This window comes from Pristis pectinata, chromosome 11 (assembly GCF_009764475.1).
Source record: "Pristis pectinata isolate sPriPec2 chromosome 11, sPriPec2.1.pri, whole genome shotgun sequence".
In the NCBI taxonomy this organism is placed as follows: domain Eukaryota; kingdom Metazoa; phylum Chordata; class Chondrichthyes; order Rhinopristiformes; family Pristidae; genus Pristis; species Pristis pectinata.
This window is the reverse complement of record NC_067415.1, coordinates 86,350,936-86,370,597: the sequence shown is the minus strand read 5'-3', so window position 1 is coordinate 86,370,597 and position 19,662 is coordinate 86,350,936. Positions and strand designations below refer to the sequence as shown.

Here is a 19,662-nt window from a genome sequence, read left to right as displayed (position 1 = left end):
CAATTTTTATTGATGCACCATAGAAAGCATCCTATCTGGATGCATCACGGCTTGGTACGGCAACTGCTCTGCCCAGGAGCACAAGAAACTGCAGAGAGTTGTGGACACAGCCCAGCACATCACAGAAACCAGCCTCCCCTCCGTGGACTCTGTCTATACCTCTCGCTGCCTCATCCACCCGAGTCATTCTCTCTCCTCTCCCATCAGGCAGAAGATACAGGAACCTGAGGGCATGTACCACCAGGCTCAAGGACAGCTTCTATCCCACTGTGATAAGACTATTAAACGGTTCCCTTATACAATGAGATAGACTCTTGACCTCACAATCTATCTTGCTATGACCTTGTACCTTATTGTCTACCTGCAATTCACTTCCCTGTAGCTGTGACACTTTTCTCTGTACTCTGTTATTGTTTTTACCCTGTACTACCTCAATGCACTCTGTACTAACTCAGTGTATCTGCTCTGTGCAATGAATTGACCTGTACGAACAGTATGTAAGATAAGTTTTTCACTGTACCTCGGTACAAGTGACAATAATAAACCAAAACCAATACCAATACCACGATTCTTACAGGGCTCAATAGGTTGTTTGCAGAAAGAGTGACTCCCCTGGCTGAGGAGTCTCAGGACAAGGGGTGGTACTTGTACAATACAGACTGAGGCGAGAAGACATCTCGTCACACGGTAGGTGGTGATCTTTGGAATTCTCCAATCCGGAGGGTTATGGAGTCTCAGAACAGAGTTCATTCACAACAATAGATTTCTGGATGTTAAGGGATATGGACAAGAAAATGGTACTGAGGTCAAAGATCTCAATGGTGAAGCAGGCTAGAAAGGCCAAAAGACTACTCCTACTCTTAGGATCCAAGGAAGCATTTTTAGATGCCCAGAGAAGCATTGTGTAAAATGCTCGTTCTTTCCTTCTGATCGTTGTCTGATGACGTCCAAATTCCTCTCTAGGTAGTTTGTCTCCCCATTTCCCCTGACCTCCAGTCCCACAATCCACTCAGCTCCGTCTGCTGCTCCCACCCTCCTGTTGATCCCCAATTTTAAAGTTCAGCCTTCAGTTGTCTAGAACTCAAGCTCATAGGAATTCCCTCCCTGAACCTTTCTGCCTCTCCACCTCTCTTTTCTCCATCAGAAGCCACCTCTTTGGCCACGTTTTTGGTCACCTGTTCTAATATCTCCTGTGGTTCAATCTCAACTTCTGTTTGATAATATTTCAGAATTAGAATCAGATTTATTATCACTGACATATGACGTGAAGTTTGTTGTTTTGCAGCAGCAATGCAGTGAAGACATAAAATTACTATAAATTACAAAAGTAAATAGTGCAAGGAAAAGGAATAATGAGCTAGTGTTCATGGGTTCATGGACCATTCAGAAATCTGATGGCAGAGGGGAAGAAGCTGTTCCTGAATCATTGAGTGTGGGTCTTCAGGCTCCTGTACCTCCTCCCCGATGGCAGTAACAAGAAGGGACATCTTCCAGATGGTGAGGGTCCTTAGTGATAGATGCCCCCTTCTTGAGGCACCGCCTCTTGAAGATGTCCTCGATGGTGGGGAGGGTTGTGCCCGTGATGGAGCTGGCTGAGTCTACAACCCTCTGCAGCTTCTTGCAATCCTGCACATTGGAGCCTCCATACCAGGCGGTGATGCAACCAGTCAGAATGCTCTCCACTGTACATCTATAGAAATTTGTCAGTCTTTGATGACATACCAAATCTCCTCAAACTCCTAACGAAGTAGAGCAGCTGATATGCCTCCAAATATTTCTCCAAACCATCGCGGTCAGTGTACTGTTAAAGGCACTATATAAGTACATTTGCCCCTTGGGCTTTGTGGCTTTGTCTGTGGTCTTCTAGCCATGCTGACTGTCTAAAAATATTTACGTGATGCGTTATAATCATGAGCATTAATGAAATTCTTTTCCCCGAACTCTGATTTAAATCTTTGGTATATTAGTTTAACCAGATGGTTGTTATGATCCATGATGTTTCTTTGATGAATAGATGCTGATTGTGCCTGGGAACAGTGACTGGACTTTAGATTTTGTGCAATAAATGACATTTCCACAATGCATGAGTGATTCAATTCTCCTCACTGTGTGTCTGAGATCCCAGTGGCACAAGGCATGCTCTTGATGTTTTATTTGTTCACAGAATGCGGATGTCTCTGGCATCATTTATTGTTCTTCATGAATTATCACTGAACTTCAGAGGACAGCTCGTTACAATAGGTTCAGTGTTACTTACAGGTCAAGCCTAAAGGACATTAGTGAATGAACTGAGTTTCTGCAACAATCCAGTAATTTATTTCCTGATCCCAACTTTTTAATTTCGGATTTATTTATTTACTTGAATTTAAATTCCTCAGTTGTGGTGGGATTCAAATTCAAGCCTCAAATTTGACTGTCTGTATTTGGGATGGTGAGCTGGTAATTGGGACCTTTTTTCCTACTGTAGTTCAGTCCTGCCAGCTGCAGTCAGATTCCAATTTTAACAGACTGTTGCGTCAGGTGTTTCGCTTGGAAGGTCATCAATCAACATTAGCCCTGCCCCGTGTCTGAGTCCCCAAGCTATTGTTGTCTCCCCGTTGCAATGTGAATGACCAAACAAATGTTGAAGCCCGTCAGACGAGTATTGTCAGAAGAACCTTCCATTTAGATCATGTCAATCCTTTACAGAGATATCATATTTCTCCTGACTTTTTATAGGTCTGGGTAAAACTTTATTTTGGAATCTTTTTATTGAATTAAGGTATAATGTTTCTGTCGTGTGGCAGCCCCAGGGATGAGAGCTTCAGTTCCGTGAAGAGACTGGAGAAGCTGGGATTGTTCTACGTGGAGCAGGGGAGGTTAAGGGGAGATTTCATGAAGGCATTCCAAACCAGGAAAAAGTTTGACAGAGTACAGAAGGAGAGACTGTTTCCCAGGGCAGTAGAGCCAGTGCCCACAGACTGAAGGGGATCGGCAGGAGCGCTGGAGGGGAGTCAGAATCAGAATCAGGTTTATTATCACTGACGTGTGACGTGAAATGTGTTGTTTTGTGGTGGCAGTACAGTGCAAGACATGAAAATTTATAAATTACAAAAATAAATAAATAGTGAAAAAAAAAGGAATAACGAGGTAGTGTTCATGGGTTCATGGACTGTTCAGAAATCTGATGGTGGAGGGGAAGAAGCTGTTCCTGAATTGTTGAGTGTGGGTCTTCAGGCTCCTGTACCTCCTCCCCGATGGTAGTAACGAGAAGAGGGCATGTCCCGGGTGGTGAGGGTCCTTAGTGATGGATGCTGCCTTCTTGAGGCACCATCTCTTGAAGATGTCCTCAATGGTGGGGAGGGGTTGTGCCCGTGATGGAGCTGGCTGAGTCTACAACCCTCTGCAGCCTCTTGCGGTCCTGTGCATTGGAACCTCCATACCATAATGAGCCCTGTTAGCTCTCCAATGCTGAATTGATCTGAACGAACAGTATGCAAGATAGGTTTTTCACTGTACCTCAGTACATGTGACAATAATAAATCAATTCAAATTCCTGTGCAGTGCAAAGACCTAAAAATGTATAAATTCTAAAAATAGGACAGAAAGTGAAGGGGATAGGCAGAGGGGAGAGGAATACCGAAGTGATGTTTATGGGTTCGTGGACCATTCGGAAATCTGATGGCAGAGGGGAAGAAGCTGTTCCTGAATCATTGAGTGTGGGTCTTCGGGCTCCTGTACCTCCTCCCCTATGGGAGGGGAGGAGAACGTGTGTATGTGACAGGTTGCTGTGATCTGAGGCGTGTTCCCTAAATGGGTGGTAAAAGCAGATTCAACAGGAACTTTTAAAAGGAAATCAAAAAGGGAAAAAATGTGCAGAGCCGTGGAGAAAGAGGAGAAAAGTGTGGCTAATTGGAGCAACACACCAAGCGCTGGAGGAACGCAACAGGTCAGGCAGCATCTGTGGAGGGAAATGAACAGTTGATGTTTCAGGCCGAGACCCTTCATCAGGACTAGAAAGGAAGAGGGCAGAAGCTGGAATAAAAAGGAGGGGGTGAGGAGCATGAGCTGGCAGGTGAGAGGTGAGTCCAGGTGAGGTGGTGGGGGTCAAGGTGAGGGGGGAAGGTAGGTGGGTGGATGGGGGAATTGGGAATGATGTGAGAAGCTGGGAGGTGATGGGTGGAAGAGGCAAAGGGCTGAAGAAGATGGAATCTGATAGGAGAGGACAGTGGACCGTGGACAAGGGAAGGAGTTGGGGAACCAGAGGGAGGAAGGTGTGGGTGAGGGGCAGGTCGTGAGGGAAGGGTAGGGCAAGGAGAAAGGGTAATGGGGCCAGAGGGATAAGGCAAAACCAAGGGGGGAGGGGAAACAGAGGGGAGGGGTTTCTGGAAGTAAGAGAAATCGATGTTGATGCTGTCAGGTTGGAGGCTATCAAGGCAGTTGTTCCTCTAATCTGCGTCTAGCCTCAACCTGGCGGTAGAGGAGCTTGTGGATAGACATGTCAGTGTGGGATTGGGAAATGGAATTAAAATGGCTGGCCACCGGGACACCCCGGCTGACACCGCGGATGGAGCGGAGAGTGTTCTAAAGGGACAGCACAATTCGATGGGTGGAATAGCCTCTTTCTGTACTGCAAGACTGTCTGGAAAAGCTGAACATTCTGTATAGTATCAGTGTCCTTCCTAACAGAATGTTTCCCCAACGCTCATCCCAGGCAATGAGAATCACCAGACAAGTGAAGGGAGCTCTCTCTGTCTCTCTTGAACTTGGCACCGTGACATTTTCACAGCAATAATGTTTTGATGACTTGTGACTTCATGGCTTCACCTCCAGGTTCCGGTCCAATCCCCTCTGAAATGCAAACCTGTTTGAAATCCTTCACATAATGTCGTAGCAAAGCTATTTTCTCATTCCTTAATTAGCAGAATAAGAACAAAGCAGATAAAATTTAATACAGAAAATCAACGATGTTTATGAAATTATCAACTTAGCGCATAATGTAGCAAGCTCGGAATAAGATTTATTATCACCGACTGATTATTACAGGGATCAAAACATTGTTATTGGAATGCCACATAATGACATTACACTGTAACTCTTGTCACCTGTAGGAATATATGATTACTCACTAAATTGCTGTGTGTTCATTCCTTCATTCACTTTGACCCCAGCCCGTGTTGTCTGACGTGTTCTGTGCATTTGTTCCTGTTGACCTTTGTGCAATGATACAGTTTTATTATAGCTCCTCCACAGCTTGTGTGGGTGTAGTGAAACACAGAGATCTCGTAGAATTTTGAAATGTTTTTTCTGAGTGAATTTGACTCTCCAGGTATGGAACCTAATATCTGAGCATTGTCACTCTTGTTCTTTCGCCCACATCTCTGCAAATTCTTCCGTTTCAAATATTTTCCCAATTCCCTTTCAAAAGTTCTTGCTGAATCTGTTTACCAGCTCATGAAAACTCAATGAAGATATTTCTCATCTGCTCCCCCCAACCTATCCCCTTCACACCCTGTCCTCTCCCCCCACCCATCCCCTTCCCACCCTGTCCTCTCCCCGTTACCTACCCCTTCAGATCCTGTCCTCTCCTGGCTACCTATCCCAAAGCAAAGTTTCAGATACTTTGCTCTGTGGTTGATTCACTTGCAGTGAGGGATAGGAAATACTAATTCTTGATCCTCCCCTAAGGTAACAGGAAAATTGGTAAATTGGTTTATTATTGTCACATGTATCGAGATACAGTGAAAAACTTTGTTTTGCATGCCATCCATACAGATCGTTTCATCACATCAGTGCATTGAGGTGGTACAGAGGAAAACAATAACCGAATGCAGAATAAAGTGTTACAGTTACAGAGAAAGTGCAGTGCAGGCAGACAATAAGGTGCAAGGCCATAATGAGGTAGAATGTGAGGTCAAGAGTCCATCTCATTGTACTAAGGAACTGTTAAATAGTCCCATAACAGCAGGATAGACGCTGTCCTTGAGCCTGGTGGTATGCGATTTCAGGCTTTTGTATCTTCTGCCCAATGGGAGAAGAGGGAATGTCCGGGGTGGGTGGGGGCTTTGATTATGCTGGCTGCTTTCCCGAGGCAACGAGAAGTGTAGACAGAGTCCATGGAGGAGAGGCTGGTGTCCGTGATGCGCTGGGCTGTGTCCGCAACTCTCTGCGGTTTCTTGCGGTCCTGGGCAGAGCAGTCGCTGTACCAAGCTGTGATGCATCCGGATAGGATGCTTTCTATGGTCCATTGATCAAAATTGGTGAGGGTCAAAGGGGACATGCCAAATTTCTTTAGCCTCCTAATGGAGGTTGAGGCACTGGAAAAGGCTTTGACTTGCAAGGATAAATAAAAGTGAGCCCCTCACACTTTCTCCTTAATGAATACAATCTGAGAGAGAAATAGAGGAATAATGGAGAAGGAAATCATGGGCAGGAGAACAACTAAAGTGAGGGAAGAAAGATTGGTTTAAGAGCTCAAAAAACCCAAAGGAAAAGGAGGGGAAAAAATGAAAATGTAAAGTCTCTTAGCACAATATCCGACATTGGAATGAGACTTCACGCTTCCAATTGTTACTCTTCTGGGACAACTGAGGTTTAAGCAGGACCGTCAGAACAAGAATTTTCCCGTTCACTGCTCAGTACCAACCCTAACTTTCTGCAGGGAGTTTAGTAGAGTATTGAAGTGCAAGTGCAACAAATTCTTGGAAATGTTGATGGCAGATGATACTTTCAATGGATGGGAGCAAATTATCCGAGGACCTGTGCCCATTGCAACTTGTGGGGTAGCTCTTCCCTGCCACAGGTGGTTGGAAGTTTCACGCATCGAGAACATTCGGTAACACTGAACACAAGAATCTGGCCTGATGTTGCAGTTGAAGATGTACCAAAGCTGGAGAGAAGTTTGAAGGAGGTAGAATTTCCAGATTTAACCTGATGTCTTTAAATGTAATAAGTACATCAGTTTTTAATGTGCAAGCATTGTGAACAAGGTCAAAGTCATGAAGTTAAAGGACAATGCATCCAACAGAGAAATTTGTGATGGGATTAGGTTTGAGGAACTGTATAGCAAGTAGGTTGAAAAGATTTTCCATGTGAATCTTATCAGTCTGGTCTTTTCTTGTCTGTCCCCATTAGAAGAGAAATGTGTAACATTAAAACCCAGTGGTTCACACTGATTAGCTGCTGTTGTTCAGAGGGAACTGTGGTTTAGGTTTTCTGAATGCTGTTTTTTAAATATATTCTTGGAGTATGGGGATGGTTGGTTTATCCCGAAGTGCCCTCACCAGGTGACTTTAGAGGGTCATCAATGTACACCTTTGGCATGTCTTTCCTGCAGTGAAACTGGTCCATAAAGTGCTGCCTGGAAGCAGATTCAACGGGAGCTCTGAGAGGAAAATGGGATACACTCCTGAAGCAGGAGGTTGCAGGGCTGTGTGGGAAGAGCGAGGAGAGGGACTGATCGGCGATCTGACACTGGCCTGTTGCTCTCCTTCTGTGCCTTGTGTTTCCAACAGCCAAACACATTTCTGGATCTGGAGTCACATACAGACCAGACATGGTCAGCAGACTTCCCTGCCTTAAGATCATTAGTGAACCAGAGGGGTTCATGTGACAAGCTGATAGTTTCATGGTCATTGTCAGTGATATTGGCTCTTTGACTCCGGAATTCTTCAGTTAATTGAATTTTAACTCTGCTGTCTGTTGCAGCTGAGCAACCTGTGGTTCTCAATTGTGGAAAGATACAAGCCCAATGTTGCAGGCCTGTGGCAGATAATAGACCAGTGACAGTTCTAGTCGACAGTTTGTTGGCAGTGTAGTGATTTATACTGGTTAGGTTAAACTGGGACTGAGGGTTGGTAGACAGAGCATTTCTGTGACCTCCTTTATATAAATGATATAGAGGGATAGAGTCATACAGCACAGAAACAGGCCCTTCAGTCCAACTCATCCGTGCCAACAGTTACCTAATTGAGCCAGTCCCATTTGCCTGCGTTTGGCCCATATCCCCATATGGAAGACACTTATGACACCAAAGTTGTCAGTTACACCTCCTGGGAAAGGTTGAACACGCTGGGGCTTTTATCCTCTGGGCCTGAGAGCTGAAGGTTTGTGGGTGGACTTGATGGGGTCCATAAACATAAGGGTTTCACGAAAAATTCAAGTGGGACCTTTACAGAGTACAGGGAGGGTGTGCTCACTGCAAAGGGAGGGAGGAGGCGGATAGCAGACATGGGCTACAGGGAAGCACATTGGGGGGACGGGGAGGGAGATGAAGAGAAGCAGGAGGACATGGAGCAGCCGGTGTCTGTGCAGCAGGTTCTGTGTAACACTATGGGATGCAGTGGGAGTGTGAGGACATGGTGTCAAGGTTGAACAGGGCAGGAATGAGCTTTCCCAGATCTTCTGAGGAGCCTTTGCCCGCCCTGAGGCAGACAAGCCATTCTGTTCCATGCTGGAACAAGTGTGGGTGGATGTGGGGATTGAGATGTGTGGGTGGGGGCACAGTTTCCGGACTAAAGTCATCCTTTCCTTTAATGTAGAGATTGCCATGTGGAAGTGAAAGTCTTCCCTGGGTTGGGGCAATGGAGGTGGAGGTTGTGTTCATGTGAGGGAACAGTGACCATGAGCGTCTCTGCTGATGTGGGATCCTTCATGGGACCTGCATCAAAGGGCCTCCCCTCAAGACCTTGTTGAACCAATAGAAGTTCCCCAATACATACACCCCCTTGAACAGACCCCATACTCTGAAAGGTGAACTCTTCATCTCACAATCTACCTCATCGTGGCCCTTGCACCTTATTGTCTGCCTGCACTGCACTTTCTCCGTAACTGTAACACTTTATTCTGCGTTCTGTGTTTTTTCCCCTTTTGTGCCACCTCAATGTACTTACATATGGAATGATCTAACTGGATGGCACGCAAGCAAAAGCTTTTCACTATAACTCGGTACGTGTGACAGTAATAAACAATCCAATTCCAATTCACAGCATGGAGTCTGAGCTCCCTGTCATGTTAGATTCTTATAAAATTCCTTTTTTAGATACCATGAAATTGTTATTTGCATGAATTCAAATACTTCTTGTCTCTTTTAGTTTGAGGCAATAACCAAAGACCCATCTACCTCAGGTGGATGTGAAGGGTCCCAGGAACATTTTTTGAAGGCCAGATATTCTCCCCCATGTCCTGGGTTAACTTTTATCCCAGTATAATGCCTGTATTCTGTCACAAAAACAGAACATGCTGGAAAAACCCAGCAGACCAGGCAGCATCTATGGAGAGCAAAACGGTCAACGTTTTGAGTCTGCAACCCTTTGTCAGAACTGGGATGGAGAGGGATGCAAGCTGGTTTTCAGCTGGAGAGAAGTAGGGGGAGTGTTGTGTAGAAGAGAGGAAATGTCTGTGACAGGGTGAGCTGAAGTGACTCAATGGGGCCATTCCCAGCACACGAACGAGTTGTTAATGGCAAGGTGGGGACTTGCCAGGCAGGCTGGATAAGAAAAACTGGGCCCACATGACATAAAAACAGAAAATAGAAAGTGCTAGAAAAACTCAGCAACATCAATGGAAAGGGAAACAGTTAACGCCGTGAATGTTTTCACCTGTATACTGACGATCTGCCGTAATTCCATTGCCTTTTGTGGGAGCTTGCTGTGCACAAATTGACAGCTGTGTTTGGGACGTTGTGGCAGTGACTACACCACAAAAGCTCCTCACTGGCTCAGAAGCACTTTAGGACTTCCTGAGGTGATGAAGATTGCAGGAGAAACAAGAGCCTCTTTGTATATTTCGACTGTCCCTCAGTATGATGAATGAAGAGATTATTCAGGATTACTCTAGAGCAATCTGTCTGATTGAGGAATCCCTATCATTCATTTACTAATGGGATGCACTCTTATTTCTGTGGGACTTATATAATGTTAAGCATTATTTAATTATTATAAAACTACCCAAGCAATTTAAAAGATAGATTTGGGAGTTCTTTACAAATAATATATAACTTTGTTCTTGTGCAGAGTAGTTGATTAAAGCAATTTAATTAGAGAATGGCTTTTAGCAATGATGTCACATTTCGGTTGGAACCAATTTTAATATTGTCACAGACGTGTCCAATGTAATGAGAATTGCAAAGTAGAAGCTGCTTAACTTGCCCAGTCGATCACCCAGGAGTCATTGTTATATTTGCTGCACCGGTGACATTTCCTTGGTAGGGTCTGCACACGTTGCAGGGTGATGGGACGGTGAGGCTGCCCAACACATGGAATAGTGACCCCCTTCGTCTCTGAATCCAAGGTGCAGCACAAAAGGAGGTAATCAGTCTCTCAAACCTGTGCCAGCTCTTTGAAACACCATCCAACATTCCCCTGCCCTTTTCCCAGTTCTCCCCTTCCTCCCTAATTCCCTTTTGAAGTTCCCGTTGAATCCACTTCCAGCACCCTATCAGGCAACCCACTGCATGAAAACACTCCCCTCCTCTCCCCTCTTCTGCTGATCCCCTTCACTCTCTCCTCTCATCACCAACCCTCCTGCCCCTGCAACCAATCCTTCACAGCGCATCGGATAAAAAACCCTTTATAATTTGAACACCTCCATTAAATCTCCCCTTAACCTTCCAAACTGCAAGGAGAACAGTCCCAGTCCCCAGCACATTGTCCCCAGTCCATCATCCCCACCACCCTTCCAGTGGACTGTCTCCGCACTCTCTGAGGCTATGACGCCCTTGTTGGTAACGACTCAGGGCAGTGTTCCATCTCTCGGGAGGTGTTGGCGGAGGGGCAGTGTTCCAGGTTTTGCAGTAGTCATCACCAACTCTGAGAACTTTACTTTGAGATGAATTTAAGGATCATTGTAATTACAATGCAAGTGGTTCTCAACTGGAATTCTCATGTCTCTTCCAGATTCCCAGCTCAAGGGTATAGTGACCAGGTTATATTGCAGGCAAGGCTTCTACCTGCAGATGAACGCAGATGGAGCTGTCGACGGAACAAAGGATGACAGCACTAATTCCAGTGAGTGGTGAATACATTTTAAATTTGCTGCACCTTTTGTTAGGTGAATTGGAGTGTCCTGAGGTTGTGAAAGTTCACTATAAGTTCAAGTACTAGTCTGAGACCTCTTGGGTTGATGTAAAACACCTCATCACAACCTATGTGTGTTTTACAACAAACTGAGCCTGCTCCACCATTCAATGTGATCATAGCTGATCATCCAAGTTCCATACCCTGTTCCAGCTGTCTCCTCATATCCTTTCATCCCTCTGGACTTAAGAACATCCAATTCTTTCCTAAATATATTTAATGATTTAGATTCAACGAATTCCTGTGGTGAATTCCACAGCTCCACCACTCTCTGGGAGAAGAAATTTCCCCTCATTCATTGACTTATCCCTCACACAGTGGCCCCTGGGTCTGACCGTGGTGACCATCCTTCCTGCAATGCTGTTAGAATTTTGTCAGTTTCTATGAGGTGCCCTCTCATTCATCTAAACTCCAGTGAATCTACCCAATTTCTCTTCGCATGTCAGTCCTGGCTCGGCGGGGAAGAGGAGAGAAAATGCCCCAGTGTGTATCCCTCAAGAAACACCTCAATACAGTTGATCTGATGATTGGTGCATTGCAGTTTGTGGAATCTTGCTATGCACACTGTCTGCCTTGCTTCTTTCATTGCAGCAGTGATCACACTTCAATGGCATCTCAATGGCTGTGAAGGATGCTAGGATGTCCTGAGATCAAAAAAAAGGTGCTATAGAAATGCAAGTTCCTTGGTACTTTGAACTATTCCTTATTATGATGCATGAAAACATGGCTCAGGGTTCCTCAGGAGATTCCTATTGTTTGATGTTAAGTAGGCTCTCCACTACATTTTGGTTTACAAGAGACAACATAGTTTCAAATCTTTGAACGAAGAGGTTATTAAAATTATCCAGAATGAACTTAAAACTATTATGCATGATCTTTTACAATTGCTGTTTCCCTGACTCTGGCTGATATAACATAGAACATAGAACATACAACAGTGCAGCGCAGGAACAGGCCCTTCAGCCCACAATGTCTGCGTTGGACATGATGCTGAATTAAACTTAATCTCTTCTGCTTGCATATGATCCATATCCCTCCATTCCCCACATGTTCCTGTGTTTGTCTAACAGCTTCTTCAACACCACTATTGTATCTGCTTCCCCCACCACCCCTGGCAGTGCATTCCAGGCTCCCACCGCTCTCTGTGTAAAATACTTGCCCCACACATCTCCTTTAAACTTTCCCCCTCTCACCTTAAATGCACGTCATCTAGTATTTGAGATTTCTACCCTGGGAAAAAGATTCTGACAGCCTACCCTGTCTATGCCTCTCTTGATTTTATGAACTTCTATCAGGTCTCCCCAGAGCAAACAACCTGTTTGTCCAACCTCTCCTTGTAGCTCATACCTTCTAATCCAGGGATCTTCCTGGTGACCATCTTCTGCACCCTTTCCAAAGCCCCCACATCCTTCCTGTAGTGGGGAGACTAGAACTGCACACAATACTTCAAGTGTGGCCTGACCAAAGTTTTATACAGCTGATCATTACGTGTCATGTGAAGGGATGCAGGGTCAATAATGTGACTGAAAAATGATGTGATTAAAACATCACTGCAGTGAGACATGACCATTCATTATAGTTCTTTACAAATCTCAGTTCCCTAAATAATCCCACCCTCCATCACTCTAACCTCCTCCAACCCAAGAAAACCTTTGAGACCTCTCCAGTTCCCACCTCTTGATCATTCCCTGCTCCACCAGAGATGGCTGTGCCTTTGCCTGCCTGGGTTCTGTGGAATTCTTCACCACAGGAAGCTGTTGAATCCAAATCATTCAATATATATTTCAGAAAGAATTGGATATTGTTCTTAGGACCAGAGGGATGAAGGGATATGGAGAGACAGCTGGAACAGGGTATGGAATTTAGACGGAGCAGGCTCGGTTTGTTGTAAAACAAACATAGGCTTCGATGAGGTGTTTTCTCTCTCTCAAACCTCTGACCAAGCTTCTGGTTGCTTGTGGCAGTGTTTTCTCTTTCAGTGTCTAATGTCAAATTTTGGTTGAAGCTGGTTATTGTGGGAAACCTTAGGGCAAAAGTTGCTGCATAAATGCAAGTAGTTATGCAGAATTCTGAGGACAGTGGGCACTGTTGAAGGCTTATTTACATTTTTTTATTGTGTTTTCATCTGGTGCATTTTGAAACTCTTATTTCCATTCTTGCTGTGTTATTCATTGCTAACTCCAAAATTCTGAAGGTGGGTCTGCCTTTGGGGTTGTGGGGGAGTGTGTGTGTGTGTGTGTGTGTGTGTGTGTGTGTGTGTGTGTGTGTGTGTGTGTGTGTGTGTGTGTGTGTGTGTGTGTGTGTGTGTGTGTGTGTGAGAGAGAGAGAGAGAAAGAGTGTGTGTGTGAGAGAGAGTGTGTGTGTGAGAGAGAGTGAGAGCGTGAGAGAGAGTGTGAGAGAGTGTGTGTGAGAGAGAGTGAGTGAGAGTGAGGGAGTGAGTGAGTGAGAGACAGTGAGAAAAAGAGAGAGTGAGAGAGAGAGAGTGAGAGTGAGAGAGAGAGAGAAAGAGAGATAGAGAGTAAGAGTGAGAGCGAGAGAGAGAAGGAGAGAATGAAAGAGTGAGAGAAAGATTGAGTGAGAGAGGTAGAGTGAGAAAGAGAGAGAGAGTGAGAGTGAGAGAGGGAGTAGGGGGAGAGGTGTATTTCAACCGATGTGTTCCTGCTGCATAAAAGCTGAACATGTGGACTCTGGCCATTGTTCCCCTGGGTCCACTGTGAGGTGGTGACATGAGGGTATCAAACCACGAGAACATCAGGTCATAACAACAAGAGCAGGAGGAGTTCCTCCAGCCCTTCTTGCCTGCGCCACCCCTGACCAAGACCCAAGCTAATCCCCCTCAGCACCGTTCTTCTGCACCCTCTCCACATCCCTTGATTTTTGTAACGTCCGGAAATCTATCGATCTCTGTTTTGAATGAACACAATGGCTGAGCTTCCACAGCTGTGTGACGTAGAGAATTCAAGGATTCACCACCTTTTGAGTAAAGAAATGTCTCCTCATCTCAGTCCTACCACTTTTTCTCAAACTTTGCCCCCTGGTCCTAGACCCCTCAGCTGGGGGAACACCCTCCCTGCATCCAGTCTGTTGTGCCCCATATAATTGTCCAAGTTTCAATGAGGTCATCTCTCATTCTTCCAAGCTCCACAGAATACCGTCCCAGTCCACTCCATCTCTCCTTATATGGCAAACCCACCATCCTTGGAACTAGTCGAGTGAACTTTCACTGCAGTCCCTTAATGACAAGTACATTCCGTTTTAGATAAGGAGATAAAAACCGTATACAGTACTCCAGGTGCGATCTTCGTTTACCCCTGCACCCTTATTTTGACAAGGGCGTGACATTTGTAGTTTACCAACCTTCAGGCACCACCCCTGGATCTATAGACGTTTGGGACATTAAGGCCGGGGCACCTTCAGTTTCCTCCCTTCCTTCCCTCAGTGACCTAGGATGCATCCCATCTGGACCAGGGGATTTATCCACTTTAGTACTTCCTTTTCATCATATTTTGCCCATTTAGAATGTAGGCGCCATCTTCCTTTGCTGAGATACCACACAACCTTCTTCCTCACTGAAGACTGAGGTGACATTCTCATTCAGGACCTCTGCCCTGACCTTCCTGAGTAAGTTTTCCATTTGGTCTCTTGTCAGCCCCTGCTTCCCCCCGCAACCACTTCCTATTCACACGCCTATAGAATATAGAATATTTTTGGTTTTTTATATCAGCTGCCTATCTTCTACTCTTTTTGCCTCTTTTATTTCCTTCTTTATTCCTTCTCTTCTTTAATCAGTCTGGTTCTCACGTGTTAACAACCTGGCAGTTTCTTTGGCTGTCTCTTACCCTCTAACTTCTTGGTCATCTGTGAGCTCTAGCTTTCATTTCCCTTCTCTCTCCCTTGGGGGAATGTACCTAGACTGCAGCTGAAACATCTCCCCATTGTTCAATTACAGTTTAGTCTGCCAAGCTTTGATTCCAATTTACTCGAGCCAGATCTGTTTTTGTCCCATTGAAATTGGCCCCTCTCCAAATTACTGTTGGTTTCTATCCTTTTCTGTAGCTACTCCAAACCTAACAGCCGACTCCTATTCATGTTTTAATGTTCTGCCCATTCTCTGGGTGAAGTAGTTTCTCTCAAACTCCCAGCTGGACAACAGTGAGTCTCTGGCTCCCAGTTCTGCTCTCTCCCCCACAGATTAAAACACCTTCTCTCTGTCCACCCCACCAAACCCTTCTATACCCTCAAAGCCCCTTCCCAGAGCCCACATCAGCCCACTTTTAGGGGTCCAGAGGGATATAGACCAAATGTGGGCAAATGGGACTAGCTTGGTGGGCACCATGGTCGGCATGGACAAGTTGGGCGGAACAGCCTGTTTCCATGCATTATGACTCTGTTCTGGAGAGTTCCAGCTTGTTCAACTCTTCCCTAATAATTGTAGGTCATCATTTCTGTGATCATCCCCTCACCCCACCCACTCTTTCCTCTTCTCAGACACGGCCTGTGCCCTGATCATGTTTGCTTCTTTTGTCCTTCCAGCATTGTTCAACCTCGTGCCAGTGGGACTTCGAGTCGTTGCTATTCAGGGTGTGAAGACAGGGCTGTACGTGGCTATGAATGGGGAAGGATATCTTTACACATCTGTAAGTATTCCTGAATGTCGGTCCTCAGGCACCACTGCTGAGGTAGTAGATGTGTGATGAGACAGGCCATTGCACTCAAAAATGTCAATTGAATGTGACTTCTCTGATTATCCAGAATCCGGGGCCTGTTATTTGAATGACTGGGGTTACAGGTGGAGCCCTGATCTTGCAACAGTCCCAGGGTGATTATTACGACGTGTCCAGCTTCCTTATTTACCGTCTCAGGAGGGTTTTCTCCGTGTGAGTCCAAGTCTCAGAGTGGAAAACATCTGTTGCATGTGACAGGACTGACGTGAGAGGGTGATGTTTCATCATGACTGGCTTCCTGATTAAAGTTCACCAACAAAGCAGTGATTAGTTCATCATGACTCACCGACAGGCAGACTGAAGCACTCTCTCTACAGGCATCCTGACAGCTGGGTGCTATTGCTTATCCTGCGGTACCTCATTGGCAGCAGCCGGGCCAGATCTCCATGTTCCCATTGGCTGCGCTCCTTACTGTTGATTCCTTGTCGATGCCATCAGTGTTACTGCAGTTTGCATCTTGTGACATTGCCCCAAGCCCCGTGACCAACTGCCAAATACCTCGGATTGCTTGGCAGCGACCAATTCAATTGGAGAGATAGTGGGTGGACCCCAATTGAATTGTATTCCTTTTGGTTGGGGTTTGGCTTTGGTCTAATGATGTCCTTGCGCCATTGAGTGCTCCTTCCCTCAGGCTACTGGTGGACAGATGTTGACCGCAGCCACATGCGCAAACTGAAGCAGCCACAGCTGCCAATTCTCAGCTAGAAAGGGCAAACACAGACCAAGTTACCTGGTGCCACCTCACTGCCTGGGGAGAGACCGGCACTTGCAGAATCCCAGATACAGTTTATGAGCTTAATTTGTCTGCATCTTAAAACCTTTCATTATGTTGGCAACAGGGTCTAAAATGCACGTGGCTGATATTGAGTGAGGAGTTGTAAATGGTAAGTCTGAGGAGGCAGAGTGAGATAGAAGGAAGTTAACAAAGGAAAGGCTCTTCACAGATCCAGAATACTGCTGTTGGATTGCAATGTGTTGCCCAGAATCTCTTCGGGCGTGAGGGGGGTCACCCGTTAGACCAAATCATTTCACAGACATGGACCTGGCTCAGACACGACCCAAAGAGAGACCTTGCATCTCCACAGTGTCCTTCTCAAGCTCAGGATGTCCCAAAGCACCTTACAGCCAACAAAGGACTCCTGGAACTAATTTGTGCACAGCAAGCTCCCACAAACAGCAATGTGATACCAACCAAATGGTTTGCTTTATTAATATTGATTAGTAGGATGAATGTTTGTGCAAGGTACCAGGAGAGCTCTCCTGTTCTTAGAGGTAAAAGAGTTCTACAGCATAGAAACAGGCCCTTCGGCCCACCGTGTCTATGCCGACTATCATGCCCATCTCTACCAATCCCACCTGCCTGCATTAATGCCATCTCCCTCTGTGCTCTGCTCCATTCCAGCACCTGTCCAGTTAAATCTTGTTACTGTTCCTGCCTCCACCTCCTCCTCTGGCAGCTGGTTCCAGACACCCTTTGTGTGGAAAGTTTACCCCTCAGATCCCCTTTAAGCCTTACTTTCAGGGAACTATGTACATACAGAATAAAAGGACATCCCTTTAGAACAGAGGTGAGGAGGAATTTCTTCAGCCAGAGGGCGGTGAATCTGTGGAATTCGTTGCCACGGAGGGGTGTGGAGGCCAAGTCATTGGGTGTATTTAGGGCAGAGATTGATAGGTTCTTGATTGGTGAGGGGGTTAAGGGTTACGGGGAGAAGGCAGGAGAATGGGGTTGAGAGGGAAAAATAAACCGGCCATGATCGAATGGCATTACAGATTCGATGGGCTGAATGGCCTAATTCTGCTCCTATGTCTTATGGTCTTATGTATCCCAAAGTCTGTCTGTTCAATAACACTCCTCAGGGCCCTGCCATTCGCTGTGTATCCGGCCCGGGTTTAACTTCCCAAAATGCATTACTTCACTCTTTAAAATAATGGCCATGGGATCTTTCACAAGCAGACAGACCTCACCTGTTGAGAATCTCATCCGTAAGGCAGTATCTCTCAGTACAGCACCAGGGAGCCAACCGAGATTTTTGTGCTCAAGCCTCTGTGTGCGGTTGGAGACACAACCTGATGACTTAGTGACCCACCGTGTCATGGCCTGGAGTTTCACCAGCAAGTAGCTAAGGACTGATTGACAGTCAGGTCAAAATGTCACTGACTGTGTTTTCATAGTGGCTACCCATGAGGTTAGATCAGCACCTGATACAAGTGGACCGCAATGATGTGAAAGTTCTCTGGGCGTTGTAACATCTGGACAGTACATGTCACTAATACCAGCTGTGGTTCTCTCAGTATCACCCTTACCCTCGATCCTGAAAGATGAAGGTCCAAACTCCCTCCACAAACTTTGAGCCATAATCCAGGCTGTTACTGCAGTGCCAAGAGAGTGCTGACCTGTCAGCGGTGCTGCCTCTTCAATGAGCCCTTAAACCAAGATCCCATTGTCTCTCCGGTGCTATCTGTGTGGAGTTTACATGTTCGCACTGTGAACACATGGCTTTCCCCTGGCACTCCTCTCACATCCTAAAGATGTGTGGGTTAGCGAATTAATTAGACGCTGTAAATTGTCCTGGGTGTGTAGGTGTGTGGAGATGATGGGAATGTGGGGAGAATAAAATGGGATTAGTGTAGAATCAGTGCAAACAGTGGTTAATGGTTGGCATGGACTTGGTGAGCTGAAGGGCCTGTTTCTGTGCTGAATGACTTTATAGTAAAACAGTTTGTTTGTGGGATCTTGCTGTGTGAAAATGGGGTGCTGGCTTTCTTACATTACAGCAGTGACAGTTCTGCATGGGCTGCAGTACACTCCGTGATGTGGCGAAAGGTGCTATTGAAATGCAAGGTCTTCCTTTCCTTTTGCCAGCTGGAGGAGACAAGTGTTGACAGCCACGGCTCTCTGACGACAGTCAGAAGATTCTCAACATTTGAAAAGCTACAGCAACAAATTATCAGCCTTAATGTGAGGTTGCGTGGGCAAAAATATCTGAATGCATCACTGAACTTCCTTTGCCCAATTTTTAAATTGGAACACAGGTTCTATTTTACATGACTTTATGCTTCCATTAAAGGATGAAGTATATGATACTTATTGTATACTAATACTCCCACACTTTAACTTCAAGGCTTGGGGAACTTTCTACATAAATCCATTTTGTACTTACAGTACCTTTAATGTAGTAAAGCTTTTCAAAATGCTTCATCTGAGCGGTAATCAAACAAAGTTTGACATGGTCACCTTGGAAATAATGAGGGAGTTGCACCTTTCACAATGTGTTCGGTACAGATTGATGCAAATGTCAGTGTTTGCAAAGACCTGCTCGTTAAATGTTGGACAAATGATTGTTCAGCTGTCAACTTACAAAATTGAAATAAATACTTGGGGGCGTGGGGTAATTGGCAATTGGTTTATTATTGTCACATGCACTGGGATACAGTGAGAAGCTTTTGTCTGCATGCCATCCAGACAGATCATTCTGTACATAAGTACTACGAGGTAGCACAAAAATAAAAAAACAGAATGCAGGTATAATGTTGCAGTTACAGAGAAAGTGCAGCGCAGGCAGATAAATAAGGTACAAGGGCCACCTTGGGGTAGATTAAGAGATCAAGAATTCATCTTTATTGTATAAGAGGTCTGGTCAAGAGACGTTTTGCAGTGGGATAGAAGCTGTCCTTGAACCTGGTGGTACATGTTTTCAAAGTTTTGTATCTTCTGCCTGATGGGAGGGGGGAGAAGAGAAAACGACCAGGGTGGGAGGGGTTTTGATTATGTTGGCTGCTTTACCGAGGCAGTGGGAAGTGTAGGCAGAGTCAGTGGAAGGGAGGCTGGTTTTTGTAATGGACTGGGCTGTGTCCACAACTCTTTGCAATTTCTTGTGGTC

General features: G+C 45.5%; 1 protein-coding gene across 4 annotated transcripts in view; it reads left to right on the top strand.

Moving 5' to 3' along the window:
- The window catches only part of fgf14 (fibroblast growth factor 14), a 339,581-nt gene that overhangs the window by 238,171 nt on the left and 81,748 nt on the right, over positions 1-19,662 (top strand). For all 4 annotated transcript variants that reach the window (XM_052026634.1, XM_052026633.1, XM_052026635.1 and 1 more), the window contains 2 exons: positions 10,875-10,985; positions 15,588-15,691. In XM_052026634.1, coding sequence (XP_051882594.1) covers positions 10,875-10,985; positions 15,588-15,691 — 215 coding nt within the window. The remainder of the gene's footprint in view (positions 1-10,874; positions 10,986-15,587; positions 15,692-19,662) is intronic.